Source organism: Cheilinus undulatus, linkage group 8 (genome assembly GCF_018320785.1).
Source record: "Cheilinus undulatus linkage group 8, ASM1832078v1, whole genome shotgun sequence".
Taxonomy (NCBI): Eukaryota; Metazoa; Chordata; class Actinopteri; order Labriformes; family Labridae; genus Cheilinus; species Cheilinus undulatus.
In genome coordinates, this window is record NC_054872.1 from 41,491,924 (window position 1) to 41,509,212 (window position 17,289).

The window sequence follows — 17,289 nt, forward strand, 5'->3', positions numbered from 1 at the left end:
GCAACAAAACGTGCAATAGCTGCGACCGAAGTGCGCGTGAGGAGCTACCGAGGAACAACATGAACCATGGCGACAGTAGACATGTCAGTACCTGACTTTTGTCGTTTATGAAAAGAAAACAGCTCACTGCTGTTCTTTGTTCTTCTTTTAACGGATGTTGTCAAGCTCTGATAAACTGGCGCTTTAGCAGCATCCATGCTAATCTCTTCCGCCATGATTGCACCAGCCTCTTGTCACTGCTTGCTTACGTCACGACTCCTCGTTGCTGATTGGTCCTGTCACTTTCTAACTGGGCCTTAACTGTTCAGATGGGAGCTTTGCAAGATGGATTTGCCAGTGAGAAACAAGGAAACGGGCGTACCCATCCACTTTGCAAGGTTAATCTAAAATGTAGTGAAGTGGAAAACTTCCCCAAAACTGTACTTTAGTAAAAGAAATGACTGATTCTAAAAGCCACTTTAAAAAGTAGTACTCGAAAAAGCTACTCAATTACTCACCCCTGACCTTTGTTGTTTCTATTTATGTAAAAAGTACACAATTAAACAAACCAACAGGGCGATATTCAGTAAAACGAATGCAAACTGTGGTGAAACAGTTTTAGATAACTGCCTTTCATTGTCCAAAAAAAACAAGAGTCTCAGTCTTGAAACTTGTAAATCAATGTCTCCCAATCTTTTTTCCTGGCGACCCACTTTTTTTAGAAGGTAAAAGCCAAAAGCTTCATTTTCTGTACGCTATTGCTTATCGAGTCTGCCTTCTGTGCTGTCCTTGGCTGGTTGAGCTGACGGCTGCTGTGAGCTAGGATAATGTTAAATCCAGACTCAGTCTGGTCCTGACCTGGCACTTTCTGTTTAATGAGCCTGGACGGGGCAACTTTACCTTCGTCACATAGGCTTTCTTTGCATGCTCAGCTCCTTGGGCCTTAAGAAACTGTCCAGTCTGGAACAATGTGTTTCTTTATTATTAGCCAAGCATCTATAACTATGACTTTATCTTTTTTGCCATCCTTTTGCTTGTAGAGCTGGTTTGTGTGTTTAAGTATGATGGAGAGGGTGAGTGTTGTAGGGTGGAAACCCTCTAATGTGGCTTTAATGTGTACTGCAGACTTAAGTGTCCCATTAAAAACTGTAGCAAAGAAATTCTGAAAACTCATTTGGCCACCCAAAAGCAATTTCCTGCGACCAAGTTGTGGGTCCTGATCCAGATTTTGGGAATGAATGTTGTAAATTATTGCACATTATTAAGGAATGAAAGTTTAACACTGATTTTCCTCATTGACAGCAATCAGTAGATCGAGTCTGGTAGGCTGCAGAGATTTTAGTTCAGCACAGATGTGTATAATGGTGAACATCCAGTCATTCTGATATCAAAGAGAGAACGCCAAAACATGGTAAGGTTTTAGAAAGTTTTTCCTGTGATTATCTGGAATATTGTTATGCCGTATATCACAGCTGTTAAAATTGAGATTGATCCTAAGCAAGATGAAAACATTTTTGTTATGCAATAAAAAAGAAACTAAAAAACCCTCTTCAGTAAGGGCAAAATAAAATGATTTTCTAACCCATACCTTTAAAACTGATTAATAACAATGCAATAAAGGCTTAGAATGGAGACAAAACATATAGCCGCTGAGAGGTTTTGCATTGATTTTTCACTTGTTAATTCTTTTTGTGGCTCCTAGATTCAAATTAAAACACTGATGCAAGAAATGTGATTTTCTATATTTTGTTACTTTTAGGCCATATCCTTGCACATCTGACCTTTAAGCTTTAACTCATCTATGTATCGTGTTGTTCTCAACTTATGTCACTCAAACCTGTCCTGAGCAAAAGCACAAAAAGAGATCGTGTGAAAATTGAATCAGAATTGGTTTATTTGAAAGCTTTGATACAACATGTAGCAAAAAAATTAAACTGCATTTCACCAGGCAGAAACTCTTATGAAGATTTCCATCAACTTTTAGTCATTGTGTGTATTTAGTCCCTCTAATGGGTTTCTAAATGTTCTATTTTCTGCTTCACTGTTATAGGTACGCCTGAGCTACAACTGAATAAATCAACTGAAAGACTCACAGATAATGGAGTCATTTTGGCATTTTTAACTCTCAGACTTACAATTGAAAAAACTATGTGGACAATCAGAAAGGAGCATCATATAAAGAGTCAAGAGAGAGGGCAAAGAGTACAAGCAAGACAAGGCTTAGATTAAATAGCACGGTTATAAATACTCTGACAAACCCTTCCCCCTCTTAACCCACACTCATGTTCCCACACACACTCAGATATATGCATAAACACAGAATGTTACAGTAGTCCATGAATAACCTGGATCATATGATGCTTTTTTCCCTCCAGGCAGACAGAAGTGACAGGCATGTCTTCACTATGATGCTGCTACTTGGGTCAATGGTTCCTCCAGATACTGGACCAGGGCTTCGGCCTAGAAAGACAACGTGCACAGATCAGCCTCAACAAGGACTTTGAAAATATGGCTGAGTATTTTGTTTTATGCACACAAATGTTCATCTGTCTTTTTTCAGGCAAGTAGCAGATGTGTTTCACACAGAAAGTGAGAAAAAGAAAATACTTTCAACTAATGTTATACATACAAAGATTGTTCTTTTTCCTATTTAACACTTCTTTTCATTGAACTGGAGTGTTATTTCTGTTTAAAATGAACTAGGACCACTGTTGTTTAGCACATCCATTTATGACCTTTCATCAGTGTGTGATGGTGTGGGGACCCTAATGTACCTGTGGGAAAGATCCTGAACAAGTGGCCGTCATTGGCAATAGAAAAATGTACAACGTGGCTTCGGTATTTGTGTCTCACTCTTAATACTAACCAAACAGTGATCACGTGTACTAATGGAAACATGGTTTACCCAGCTATTTATGTCAGTGGACAAAAGCTAAAAATGTAAACGAGTAAGACAACCTGGACATAACACTACACTGCACTCTTACATTCAGACGCAATATTAAAAAGATGTGTCAAACATTGAAATACAATATTAGCAAAGTTTAGACAAATCAGTTACTCATTGAATGTTGAGGCCTACTAAAAAAAAACATATTCCAATGCTATGATTTTATCTTGTTATTGTACATCATGTTGGGCTCAGGCAAACAAGACATTCCTAAAAACCCATCAGGTAACTCCAAAACAAGCCCTGAACATCCTAAAAGGAAAATCCCATCAGTTTCTCAGTGAAATACTCAACAAAATTAAAATGCTTAGCTTTGATAATTTAATCTTGTATCAAGATGTTTTTTAGTGTATAAAATAATCCATTATGTTGCTCCTCCACCACTGAAGATTTTTGTTAAACTTCTCTCTTTGCACATTAGCAGATCTTCAAGCTCTGCCTCGAGTGTAGGGATGCGAATCGAGAACCGGTTCCAGTCGAGAGCCTGTTCCAATTGGTTTAATCCATGGATATCATTAACATTGAATCTTAACGATTCCCTAATCAATGCCTTACTTCCACGTGCCTTGGAAAAACACGATCTCACGAGAGGCAGTCAGCGAAGTAAGCAAGAACAGAGGATTCAAGGAAGTAAACATGGTGGACAGTCACAAAAACAGGCTTAAGTGGTCAAAGTGTTGCTTCATTTCTCAAAAAATGCTGTGTACAGTGTACGTGAAACATCTGACAAACAATGATTTCATGCAAGGCATGCTTTTTTTGCTGTTAATTTTGTTCAAGATGTCATTTTATTTTCATAAGTCTAGAGATCTATGATCCAGAGACAAGTTTTATATTCATTTAAAGGTTTTAGATTTTAAATAAAATGAGCAGTGCTATTGCATTCTAATTTAAGATCAGAGATTAAAGATCTAGAGCCGTTTGTTTCAACTGATACATTTACAACAAAAAAAGATAATTTGGGTATATTTTAGCATTTTCTCCTTCCAAACACTCGATGTTTAACATTTTTAGTTATAAAAACTTTTAATTATAGCCAGTAACTGAAGTGTGCTTGTCATTGACAAGTCACAGGAAGAAATTGTTAGGGAATTGATAAAGAATTGAAGTGATATGAAGAATGGCATCACTATCAATAAAATCCGATCAGTTCCCATCCCTACTCAAGTGGAGACTGTTGCATCCCTTAGAGGGGCTCCACCCTTGGATGGAAATGTGCTTGTATTCTAAATCTGCTAAAAGGCATCTTTATTCCTCCTGAGAAAACATATCCCTAAATGTCCTTCATATAAATAAACTTAACAAACTAAACTAATAATTGTGTGCATTATCTCGACACAACATCTTTGCTGAAGATGTAAAAGGACCCACCACATTGCTAGAGTGAAACCCCAAATCACAGAATTGCATTGGCTGGTACAGCAAAACAAGGTGAATTTGCGTCCAAGTGGCTGAATTTGAAACAAATGACTGATGAGTGAACAACTACATAAGTGCTGAAAATCTCACCTTAGCTTTAAGCATTCCAAAGCCCACTGTCTCTTTGGCGTACATACACAGGAGGAGGTTTGCTACACGGGTAATGGCCACTCTTCCTTCCTGAGAGAGAAAATGAGAGAGTACCAAAGTGCCACAGAGTCAGAAGGCTGAATTCAATAAAAAAAACAATCAGTTTTCTTTTCCTGGAGCTGAGTTTCACGTGCCACAAACTTTAAGTATGACAGTCATTCATGACAGACATAAAAACGACTGCACTGGTTGTGAATTGAACTCCTCTTACCATACAGTCCATTAGTATGAATTTAAGTTTGTCTTCATTAAAGGCTTGGTGACCATTCTTGTCGTAGGCCGCCCAAATGTTGCTGGCGATGGCAGCTGTCACTCGAGCGTCCGTGTCCCCATAGCCAGAGTAAGCCAGAAGTGAACCTTCATTGTTCAGTAACCTGGTAGAAATATTTAAGTCAATGTTTTGGTCTCCAGCAGATGAAAGTGTGAACTATTGAATAATAGACTGAAAGTATTAACATGCACTTTTATATTAACACAGCACCGTTAAAAAGATTGACAGCTTGAAAAGGTGAGTTATAATGCAGGAATGTAATAACACCCAGCAATATAATAAAATCAGTGAAACTAAAGCAAATACAAGTTCAACAATTTGACAAGAAATATATTGAAGAAGGTTCTATCTGCTTTTGCCCTCTCTTTTTATATCAGCAGCTAAAAGGAGCAGCATTTATCAGTGTCCCATTTTTTAAGAAAAGGTATGCATATTTCATGACCAAGTAACCATATAACCTCGGTAGGGATGAGTAATAAAATTCAGTGATACCAACACAGCCGATACCTACCGAACCAAATTACAACTCAAGTTATAGATATTTCATTTCGGTACCCCGCCATCCCAACACTGCACCTGCGATTTTACAGCCTATTTGGAGGCTACTTTATTTTATGATTAAATTCTAGTTTTGATCAAATAATATATTGCAAAATATTGACCCTATTGCAACTGTCACATTTAAATATATATTTACTTATTCTTTCTGCATTGATAGATATGTAAATAGACCATTTTAAACGTCAAACACATTAAAAGTTGACAACGATGGTGACATACTTACTCCTGTACCAGCTAGCATATCGATAGCATGTTTGCTAACGGGCTAACAGTACTCACAGTGTGCTCTGGACTCCGTTTGTGTTCGCCTGGCTCAGAACCTGCGTCAACGCCTTTGGTCGTAACATAACTACTTTTTAATTTTCTAGGGATGAAATAAAAAATAATACAATCTTGAATAAACTACCAAGACAGCCTTAAAACTGTCAAACTACTCTCATGTACACAAAGTCAAGTCAGCTGACTGAGCTTACTTCCCTTTCCGGGAAAACTTCTCAATGCATTGTGGGAATCGTATGCCTGAAGATTTTTGTTTATTAAATGACTTCTGGTTTTCTTTGATATCCATTACATTTATCAAAATGTAAAGAGTTGTTTAATTAAAACATCAGCAGGCTACAGTTGATAGGGACAGTGAGAAAACCATGTTCATCATGGTGTTGTTGCTTATTAGCTTGCTAAGTTGTAGGCGCTAAAAATAACATGCTGACTACTTACTAGCCGTTTTTCCTCAAACTTTTTACTTTTTGCAAAATATTTGTACGGATTATATGTAAAAGATGCTTAAAACTATCACTGAGATATAACAAAGCCTTGTTATAAGTATTTGATTCTTAACCACCAAAGAACATGTCACTTAACAGCCTCTTTTCCACAAGCTTTTCACGTTTTCTATCTAATTTGTGAATCTTTTATCACTATAGATTTTTATTTTGTATGTATGCACAAAACCTACTTACAGTCTGATGAGATCAGCACTTAAGGGTCAAAATGGCAACATTATTTAAAAAAAAATAAATTTCCTGGAATAGCATTTGCTTTTTGCAACATTTATTTGCTGATCAACTGAATAGATGTTCATCTTTTACACAAGCTTAAAGAGATTTCTGACCAGATACGACTGAATCAGTAGAGATTGTGCACATGAATATATCAATCAGGGATAAATTACCACAACACAACAGAAAATAAAGCACAGAGAAATTGAAAGTAGTTTATTGGATTGAACAGAAAAGCCTTGTAATCTGTTCACAGACTGACAACCATAAGATTTCACAGAGCATTGAGAAATATCAGGTATTGCTGATCCCAACATTATGTTTAGGCACTACACTGCTTTAAAAAAACACCAGTGTGATAGTAATTGGGTCCTAGTTGATCTTAAATCAACCACTGTACAAAGTTCTTCAATTCTTTTAAAGAATCACTGCTATGAACCTGCAACCCATTCAGACACTTCATAAAGAATCAATTTTAAAACTTCAGACTTAAACAAAAATATTCCTGTTTGATTTAATTTTGGAATGTTACTTGACCAGATATCAGCTGAACCCAAAGGCCTAAAGGCAACGGCATCTCTGTAGACTACAGCAGGTTAGACCTTTGCCACAGTAGGATTTGTGATTCTTCCTCCTGTTCAGAGAGATTTTTGTTCAGCTGCGTCAAAGTCAGACAGATCACATCCTTTTATGCGATATGGGGAATGTCTAAGTGCTATATTTAGGTCTCTTCCCAAATGAAAATAGCATTATATTCTCCAACCCCATTACATCCTTGTTTCTACAAACTGCATACTTTCACTTTCTCCTCCACAAATATCCCAACAGACAGCAGTGCAACCATACGAACAAGATTAGGTAATTTCAAAAGTATTTTAAAGCTTCAATAAATACCAATAAACCAGGAGAAAGAAAGACAGAAACAAATATCATCATTCAATCTACTGCAACAGAACTTTGATTCCAAACTCTGTCTCACCACCTAAATACAATCTTTAAATTAAAAAAATGTCAATTTTGATTCTCACTTGTCTTTACAGAAATCATCTCCAGTTAAAGTTGCAGAAGTAACATATTATTCCAAGTAGCAATAGTCTTGGCATATTTTTGCTTTAGTGGTTCACAGTAGTTAGCTTTGGACCAATTCTGTTAGAAAAAACTTTAAAGATTAACCATGACCGTCCCTAATTCTACAAGTGTTTACCCTATGGAACTGAGAAAGTTAGGCTAGCAGTCTCTCGATGGCAGCGTTGACATCCCCTCCTGTGGCGATGAGCGCCTGCAGGTTGGCTTCACGGTTGATGAAGCCCATGGCGCTGAGCTGTTCGAGCTGCTGCTGGAAACGAACCTCCGGGGTCTGAATCTGTGAGGAAAGAAAGGTCATCTGAAGTCAGACGGAGGTAAAGAAATCCAACCAAACCTTTCTTTTGTATTTATGACTGCTAATTTTGACAACTTGTTTTTAACAACAGTATCAAAAATGGGGGCTGCACAGTGGTGCAGAGGTCAGGGCTATCATCTCACAGCAAAGATGTTCCTGTTTCGAATCCCTGACTGACAGGGCCTTTCTGAATGGAGTTTGCATATCTCCCTGGGCACTCTGCCTTCCCCCACACACTCTAGAGACATCCTCATTGGGCTGATCGGTGACTAAATTGCCTGTGGTGTGTCTAGATCTTTAGCTATGTATGTTGGCCCTGTGATTGACTGTCTAAGGTGCCCTACTTGTCACCCAAAGACATGGGATTAACTCTGTGAATCATGAAACTGATGGAGCTGCAACAGACTGAATGACTTTCTAACTATGTGCGGTCTTTTTTGTTAAAAATATTTAAAAAAAGAAACATGAAGTCAGTTGGATGAAACATACGGATGATCCTCCACCAGCAAACATCTGTAACATCTGTTGCATGAGCTGTTGCTGGGAGGGATTGCTGGCTGAGGGGAGACCTGGTCCAGGTGCTGTTGCAGGAGGTTGTGGGTTCAGGGGCCTGTTGCTGCCCCCCATGGGTGAAGGAACAGAAAGGCCTCCGGGAGACAATCTGGACAAGAAAATGAAATGCACAAATTATATTCATATGCATTTATAAACACTACACATAAAGTGGAATGCCTGATTATTTATATCATCGGGTCTGAACTGGTGGGTCGGGACCCAAAAGTGGACCAGGGAGCTGTTTCTAGTGGGTCACAAATTTGTGCCTGGAATAAAAATGGGAGGCAAAAAATTTTTACCTTATTTATCCCCTGTCTTGGAACAAAAAAAAGCTGTTTTTCCCAAGATAATGAGGTAATTCCTTGAGAAACTGCCAAAGTTTCCACTCTATTTTGAGACATTGTATTATAAATAAAGTATATGCATGGATGCATGGCCCAATGTAACTAAACACTTTGCAGACATCTGCTTTTTAGTCATGTTTTGTTCCATCCAACATCCAAACTGCAACATTCTTCATTAAATACATTTGTGTGATTGTTCTTTTTGTTTTGTTTTTTTTTAAATTTGGGTCACGATTCATCATAAGGTAGTGATGCGTCCTGATGCACAACCAGTTGAGAACCACTGATTTATATAAATCAGATTTTTAAGTTATTATATACTTAGAGCAACAAGTTTTTACCTGGCCATGAATCCGGGGGCTTCTGCTTGAAGGGTCTGCAGGCCCTGTTGGATCTGTGTGAGGGCCTGAATGGCTCGGGGGTTTGTCAGCATGGATAACGTTGCAGGATTCTGTAACTGTTTTTAGGCACAAATTACTAAAGACTACCAAAAAACTAAATGGAGTTCCTAGAATACTGAAAGATTAGAAGCTTTTAATATCAATTAAAAAACAACTATAATTAGGACTTCTGTTTAAATTCTCTCCAGAGATTTTTAAATAGCGATGCTCGGACGCTATCAGAGTTACTAGACCACCAGCTCTGATTATGTATTGTTTATGCATCATTACTGGAGTCCTCCTTTTCAACTCTGTGGTCTGTCAAAGAAAGAGAGGATTCAAATAATAAAAATCTCTGTGAGATGAGGAGGCTGAGTAAAAGATGCTAGCTTTAGACCACTGAAATTCCTTGTATCATTGCATTGATCAATCTTTTCATCTATCCTCAGGCTTTTTTTGCATGAATGAATAAATCTAACTAAAACTCACAAGATACAAATGCAACACAAGAAATTAACTTAACATTAAAATTAACTTTTAACATCTACAGCATGTGTAAGCAAAATTTAAATAAAACCAAAGATAAAAGTGCCATCAATGAAGATAACAGATTAACTTCCTTAGAGAAAATAAATTCAGGTAAAAATGGTTAAAAACAGTAAAAAAAAAATCACAAAAAATACATGAGCAAAAGTAGCTCTTCATATGTATTATTCTTTACTTAGTTACTAAACCCCAAGACCTTTTTTTTTAACTGTAAGCCTATGTACAAATGCATCTAAAAAAATCCTAGAATATCAATTAAAAGTTCACTTTTCCCATAATTTACTTCAGAAAGATAAATGTCCATATATTCTAGATTCATCTCGTACTAAGTAATTGTTTTAATCTTGTTGACTATGGTTCACAGCTCATGAAAACCAAAACTCCACTATCTCAAAATCTTAGAATATTCTGGTAAAGTTCAATTTGCAAAGGTTTCCTGAGCCTTCATCCTCTCACTCTAGTTCAGTACACACAACCACAATCATGGGGAAGACTGCTGACTTGACTCCGGTCCAGAAGACAATCACTGACACCCTCCACAAAGACGGTAAGCCACATACAGTCACTGCTGCAAGGTCTGGCTGTTCTCAGAGGCTGTATAAAAGCATACTCATGAAAAGTTCACTAAAAGGGAAAAGTGTGGTTAAAAAAAAAAAAGGAGCACAAGCAACAGGGATGAGCTCAGCCTTCAGAGGATTGCCAAACAATGCAGATTCAAGAATTTGCATCCAAATACTAACTTTTTTGACACTCCGGTAACTAATGATAAATCTGCTTTTAATTGTTATCATCAAATCTGTAAACCCTATTTTTGATTTTCTCATGTTATTTTTTGAATTTCCTGTGGAGATGCACCTCTGCCTTTGGGGTTTGGTTACTCTTTAATCTGTTTTGTCATTTGACCCTAACAAAGATTACCAGTGCTTATGTCTTTGCTTTGCATTTCAGAGCCCTACTGTGAAAGCTCTCTCTGCACTAACCTGTCTCATGAGCTCAGGGTTGCCTAACATCCGGGACATGTCTGGATTTCGGTCCATAATTTGCTGCATTTGAGGATTGCCTGCAAAAATCTGTCTCATCAGGTCTGGGTTGGACAACATGTTCTGGACCAGAGGGCTCCCCATCATCTGTGACAGCATCTGTGGGTTTGACATCAGCTGACTCTGCACCTGCTGCTGCATCTCCATGAGGTTAGGTGAAAGACTGCCCAAACCGAACAGGCTGGACAGGTCACCAAGTCCACCTGAAGAGAAGGGGTAGAGCTGGTTAGTGCCTTACAGTTATGGTTGGAACTCATATGAATGGGGTGTGGATATTTTTCTTTACTCTTTGCTAAAGGTTTGTAAAATTGCTGAGTGTTCGCTGTGTGTTTTTGCTGTGTTAAAGAGACTCAGTGTGCAAGGGAAAAATCTAGTTTTATAAAGGAAAGAAAGGTAATGTGTGGAAAACTCAGACAGGTGATTCACTCTTACTCATCACATTAACAGGTTGTGTTGGTCTCTGACTCGTACCACCTCCTGTTCTGTCTGCTGCAGGGGCAGTGGTGCTACTGCTGTTATTTGGAGCTGCTGCAGAACTTGAACTTGCCTGAGATGTACTACCAGCTGTTGATCTGAAAAGAAAAAGAACATTTAAAAGGTAAATAATCTTCCCAGACATGAGCTTTACCTCTAAACTTTAACATATCTCATAAATTGCACTAACTTTGGGACAGTCTTTATAACAAGATGAACAGTCATCCCATCTTTGATACCATGCTGGCTTAAAGTATCGGCGTCCTTCAGAATCTTTCCTGTAAATATCAACACCAACTGCTCCTCCTTGGCCTGGAACTTTTTGGAGACCTCTTGTCTGAACTGGAAAAAGAGAAACCAGAGCAAGAACAAGTTAATAGTCAGAAAAAGTGGGCAACTGCCATAAAGTCATCAAGAGACAACGGTTCTTTATATTCTGGTTGCTTTGGGCATTTGAGTAAATGCAGCCATGTTGGAAATTTTCAAAAGTTCAATATCAACTGATTTAATTATATGGTCCTATTTTGAGGAATGTCCACATCATGAAATGAGCAGATAACTTGCATAAACCTTTGCAAACTCCACATGCAAACATGTATGAGTCTCTAGTATTTTGTTGTCACTGCAAATGCAATCAAATTGCCATCTACAGAGTGAAAAAAACGTAGGCTAACCAGCACATTTTTGCTTCAAGGATCATGAGGAGGTTGACCGAGTTAATCCATAAAGCAAGTCATTTTGGTTGATAGTTCTTCTAACACAGACGTTAGAAGAGAAGTGTCACAGATCCCAGCCACAAAGATTTGTTTATCAGTGTTGCCTAACAGCCACATCTACAAGCATCAGGAGTTTCAGTTGAACAAGAGACCGATGTTAACTTGTGACTTTCAGCCACTGCATGTGTCATAGTCATGACAGATTTTCCCCACAAAAGCCTATTTTTCTGTTGTCTTTAAATTATATCTGATATTTTGACATCACACTTAAAAAATAAAGAAAGAGGCATATGTGAGGAGAAGTCTTTCAGCTTTCAACATCTGTCATAACTACAACTACAAGTGCATTCGTCTTAAATTCACCAGTTAGCACGGTCACTCATTCAACAAAAACACCAGTGAGTTTAACAAAATTCTACTATGGTGTTGTTAGTTTAACAAGTATAAACAGCAAATGAAAACACAAGATGGCATTCCTCTCAAACAAGACACTCAAGACAAATAACATTGGCAGAAAGCTACATTTTGACATTGTTATACAAAGCTTGCCATTTTTGACAAGTGTGATGTTATTTTCTAGTATGTATGATGTTTTCCTTCAGTGGACCCTGAAGTTTGCCTACTTGGCCACTTTGAAAGTAATAATCTCAAGAGTGAATATTGCTATTAAACTCAAGGAAATTCTGCTTACCACTACTATAAAGTGTTTAGAATTTAAATGGAAATCACATCTCTGCATTAATGCAGGACTGGGGTTTTGGAAGTTCATAGCTAATTTGTCACCTAAAGAACCAGGGTTGAATATTTTACAAAATACTGGCATAATCTCATCTACAAGGCAATGCTTGATCTTCTTCCTTCCTACCCTCTGACCTACATCAGTCAGAAAATCTCTGGAACCTATCTTCTTCGCTCTTAGGGTTGTTGTGTTTTTTTTAAACGCCTGTCCCAAGGGTCAGAACTAGGAAAAAAAAAGGCCTTTAAATTTGCTGCTCCTTTTGGCTGGAATGAATTACATAAGGACCCCAAACTCAATAGCTTTGTCTCATTGGGTGCTTTTAAGAGGATACTGGTTGATTTAGAGACAGACCAGTGTTAACATTAATATTATAACACAGACTATACCCTATCACAGTCATACTCAACGCGTGGCTCTTGAGCCATTGCAAGTCACATTAATCAGTTTGTTTCCTAACACTTACAGTTAGCTTTAAATGTTCAACCTTATTTTTTGTCTGTACAATTTCATCGCCCTAATTTGCTATATGCTGCCCCTTTTTTGCCACTTTTAATTCATTTCTGCTGCTTTCAGCCCATTTTTGCCACATCTTGTTGCCACTTTACCCAATTTTTGCCCTTTTTCATCTGTTCTAGCTACTTTTACCCGCTTTTTTTTTTTTTTTTCAATTTTCCCTCTTTTTTGCCACCTTTTTCCCATTTAAGCTTCCTTTTGCCATTAAGTCCCACTTTACCCATATTCCCACTTTTTTTTTTAACAGCTTTTTGCCCATTTAAGTCACTTTTAATCATTTAAGCTGCATTTTTACCACTTTTTGACCACCTGTAACCCAATTTTTTGTGTCTTTGCAACCATTTTTGCCACCTTCCACCCAATTTTGCTCATTGTATACCTAATTTAACCCTTTCACTCATTTTCCCCACTTTTTTGCTGCTTTTTGACCATTTTTGCCACTTTTCACCATTTAGATTGTGGCTCTTGCAAAAGCATTTTTCAACAATTTGTGTCTTTGGCTGAGCAGGGCTGAGTAACACTGCCCTATCATAACAAAGACCAGAGTTAGTTTATTTGTAATAACTATAGCAGTGAAGTAGTATTGCTCTTGGATTCAATGAAACTGTTCTAGTAGTAATCATAGAAGTAAGACTGATGTAAAAAGATGAATCATTGATCACTGTAACACTGGCATTATCAAAAATAATGCCAGTGAAGAGAAAGATATATAAACTATATAAAGATGATATAGCAATGTAATTTGAACAGTTTATAGCAGTAGTTATATAGTTATAACAACAAAAACAACAACAACAATAATTATAACAATAATAATAATAACAATAATAATAATGTACTGTTGTTTTTGTGGGTATGGCTGCTTATTATCTGTCTGTAACTTTGCTAACCGTGCTGCTACCCTTTCTTGACCAGGACACTCTTGTCACCTAAAGAATCAGGGTAAAATATTTTACCAGGCCTGGTAACCCTTTCTGGTCAATGTGGAAAACCACGCTACAACTGTACAGATATATTCTGGAAAACCATTGTTTTTCTAACCATCGAAATGAGCAATGGATTGATTACTCTCGCAGTCTAGTTCAGCTGTTTGTTTTAGTTTTAATTCAGTGTCTTTCATAAAAGTTAACTGTAATCATTGACATGCATGTGATTTTCAGAACTGAGTCTTTTATCACTCTCCGACAGTTGTCCGTCTCTCATTGTAGTTGGACTGAAAAACGGAAAATAAAACCAAAGACTGTGGTGTTGTCGTCATAGTTACCGTAATTTCGCTGTCATTTCCGCGATCTCAACAACAGCAATTTTTGGTATTTAAATATATTTTAGTAGAAGGTAAACTGAAGACTTGGGTGCCAAAATGGCAATACATGTAATGATGAAATGATCTGGAGGGCAATGACAACGTGGTAAAAAGACAAAAAAAAAAAAGACATTTCAGTTGAGGTTAACGCTTTGTCATCCTAGCATCATTTCGGCTGCCGGATTGGGAAGAAATGACATTTTCCTCACCTGACCGACAGAGGAATCCTCCGGAATCGTTATTTCCTCTTTTCCATTCGGGGTCTTTACTGTAATCACAATCATTGATCCTCCGGGGGCTACTTTTTCATCTTTTCTGGCTTCTCCACCGCTGTCCGTGCTGCCATTATCCGCCATACTTACAAACAGCTCTCCTTCATTGGTATGTTCGTACGAGTTTACGCCGAATCGGCGTGTCACTGCCACCTATCGGTCATTATTCGAACAACAGCTAGACAGAAAGAGCCTGTCATTGTGGTATTGATCATTTTACCATGTCTGATTTTTTTTTTAATTATCAATTTATTTCTTCTCTTACATATATCGTATGAGTATGATGGCTGATAACACTAAACTTATGTTTGAAGCTTCCCTGTATTTGTCATTGCAGAGTCTGTCCACTTGAGTGCGGTGTTATTTTGCTTTAAAGCTGAGAAAACTACAAGACACATGAGCAGAGCTTAAAATGAAGAGTAAACAATATAAAGTGCCTCAATAAACTATTTTCACTGTATATTTCAATAGCCTAAACACATTTTCAACAAGATGTGTTTAGGCTACATTATTGTGAGCCTCAGGGATTTTGCGTTGGTCGGCCAGAGTCATACAACCAAAATTCCCCAAAAAGTTGGGGCACTGCGTAAAATGTGACTAAAAACAGAATGCAATGATTTGCAAATCTCACAAACCCATATTTTATTCACATTAGAATAGAAACAACATATCAAATGTTGAACAGACACATTAAATCATTTACACATGGTCACACTGAGAAGCCAGAAAAAAAAGATTTTTTTCTCTTAATATGCGATCATTCTTGGGTTAATCTTGTGTATTTTTTCAACAAATTCAACCAATAAATAATTCCATAAATCAAAATGTTTCCGAAGCAATTAATCCATAGTAGCATGAATCTGAATATGGGGTGCAACAAGCTTTAAGCTATAAAGGAGGCGGCTGGGGTGGGGGAGGTGAGGCTGGCTACCAGCTGATTGCAGCTGAGGATATGACTTTCATTTCGCCGCTGCAAAAAACTGATTTATTAAACTGGTATTTTGACACATTTCACATTAAAGAAATATTTCAACTTCTGTGATTTGAAAATTGCAGCAGGCCATATTGCGATTTAATCTAATTTGCAATTAATTGCCCAGCCCTAATTCATAAACTACATACCACATCCATCTCAACAGCGTGGCTTCACAGTAGAACGGTCTGGGTGCTGAACTGGCCTGTCAGACCTTTCACAAGGTGCATCATAGAATTAAAAATCCACCAAAGAAAACCCAGGACTGTTGAGAAGCCTACATCAGACAAGAATGGGAAAACATTCCTCTCCTAAAACTCCCAGAAGTTTACAGACTGTCATGAAAAGAAGAGGGGGTGCTACCAATGGTACACATGGCCCTGCCCCTACTTTTTCATGAAATGGTAAAATGTCTCAGTCTAAAATGTTGTTAATGTTCTACTGTGAATAAAATACAGGTATATGAGCAAATTATTGCATTCTGTTCTTAGTTACATTTTACACAATGTCCCAACTTTTTTGGAATGAGTCTATTTAATATTGTGTCAAATTAACAAAAGCCTATACAATAAATATTTAAATTCACACACACAGCCCTGCACATTCAGACTTGTTCAACATTCAATAGTGACTTTGAATGGTTCCATTGTCCTTCTTCCCACATCTTCATCTTTGGAGTGTCCTCATTGAATCCTATTAATCTCAGTCCAAGTTCAGTTTAAATGAGAAGGAAAATAAGGAAAAGTGAATGAGCTTTAGATTAAAGTGAGCACAATGTCAAAGATGTGAGAAGAATAATGCACATAATTGACATCGCTTCCCAGAGTCCATTACAGCAGTGATTTTCAACCACTGTTCCACAGCACTGTGAGAGATCGCCAGGTGTGCCGTTGGAAATTATCGAATTTCACTTAATAGGTCAAAAAATATATCATTTAGTCACTGCATGTAATTGTTCAGTGCCTGTGCCAGCGATGTGGTGGCATAGACTGTAGAAAGACTTCTCCTCACATATGCCTCGTTGTTTATTTTATTGTTTATTAAGTGTGATGTCAAAATATCAGACATTATTTAAAAACAACAGAATTACCTTCATGTTGGTAATGTCAAAGATTTGGATGGGCACACTGGACTAAGCAATTAGGAAAGCATTGTCAAACTTCATAGCTATGCAGTAATGGGCACAAATGTCAAGATGCCAGAAAATAAAGCAGAAAACCAGAGACAACTTTAATGACCTGCAAAAAACAAGAACGACACTTTAGTGGCAAAAATAGGTTAAAAATGGCCAACAGTGGAAAAAAGGGTGTAAAACAGCAAGAATAGATTAAAAGTGGAAATTATAGGCAAAATATGGGATAATATTGCAAAATGGGCAAAAAGTTGTAATAAATGGGCAAGAGAAGTGGAGAATATTGACACTGAGCATTAAAACAGAGGCAAATCTGAGGAAAAAAGAGGCGAAATTGGGTTCAAAGTGGCAAAAAAGTGACAAAAAGGGCAAAATATGGTAAGAATAGGATGAAAGTGCCAAATAGAAGCATAAAAATGAACAAAAAAGTGGTAAAAAAAAAATGAGCAGAAAGCTGCAACAAAATTATCACTTAAGAGTGCTAAGTTGACAATACAGTGGCAAAAATAGGTTAAAAATGGCAAAAAACAAAGTGGAAAACAAGGGCAAAAACAGCAAGAAGGGGTCATTTGTGGAAATAATTGGCAAAAATA

At 37.4% G+C, this 17,289-nt stretch overlaps 2 protein-coding genes across 2 annotated transcripts; both read right to left on the minus strand.

The window, feature by feature from the left end:
• Positions 1-1,855: 1,855 nt before the first annotated feature.
• On the minus strand, positions 1,856-5,802 carry lamtor2 (late endosomal/lysosomal adaptor, MAPK and MTOR activator 2). The gene is made up of 4 exons (XM_041793922.1): positions 5,610-5,802; positions 4,710-4,872; positions 4,439-4,528; positions 1,856-2,439 (listed from the first exon to the last, which is right to left on the minus strand). The coding sequence occupies exons 1-4, from the start codon at positions 5,675-5,677 to the stop codon at positions 2,383-2,385; spliced, it is 378 nt and encodes a 125-aa protein (XP_041649856.1). The 5' UTR covers positions 5,678-5,802; the 3' UTR covers positions 1,856-2,382.
• Positions 5,803-6,529: 727 nt separating this feature from the next.
• Positions 6,530-14,682, minus strand: ubqln4 (ubiquilin 4). The gene is made up of 7 exons (XM_041793921.1): positions 14,529-14,682; positions 11,239-11,390; positions 11,007-11,146; positions 10,515-10,777; positions 8,950-9,065; positions 8,199-8,370; positions 6,530-7,691 (listed from the first exon to the last, which is right to left on the minus strand). Exons 1-7 carry the CDS (start codon positions 14,673-14,675, stop codon positions 7,551-7,553), a joined length of 1,131 nt encoding a protein of 376 aa, XP_041649855.1. The 5' UTR covers positions 14,676-14,682; the 3' UTR covers positions 6,530-7,550.
• Between the last annotated feature and the right edge of the window lie 2,607 nt (positions 14,683-17,289).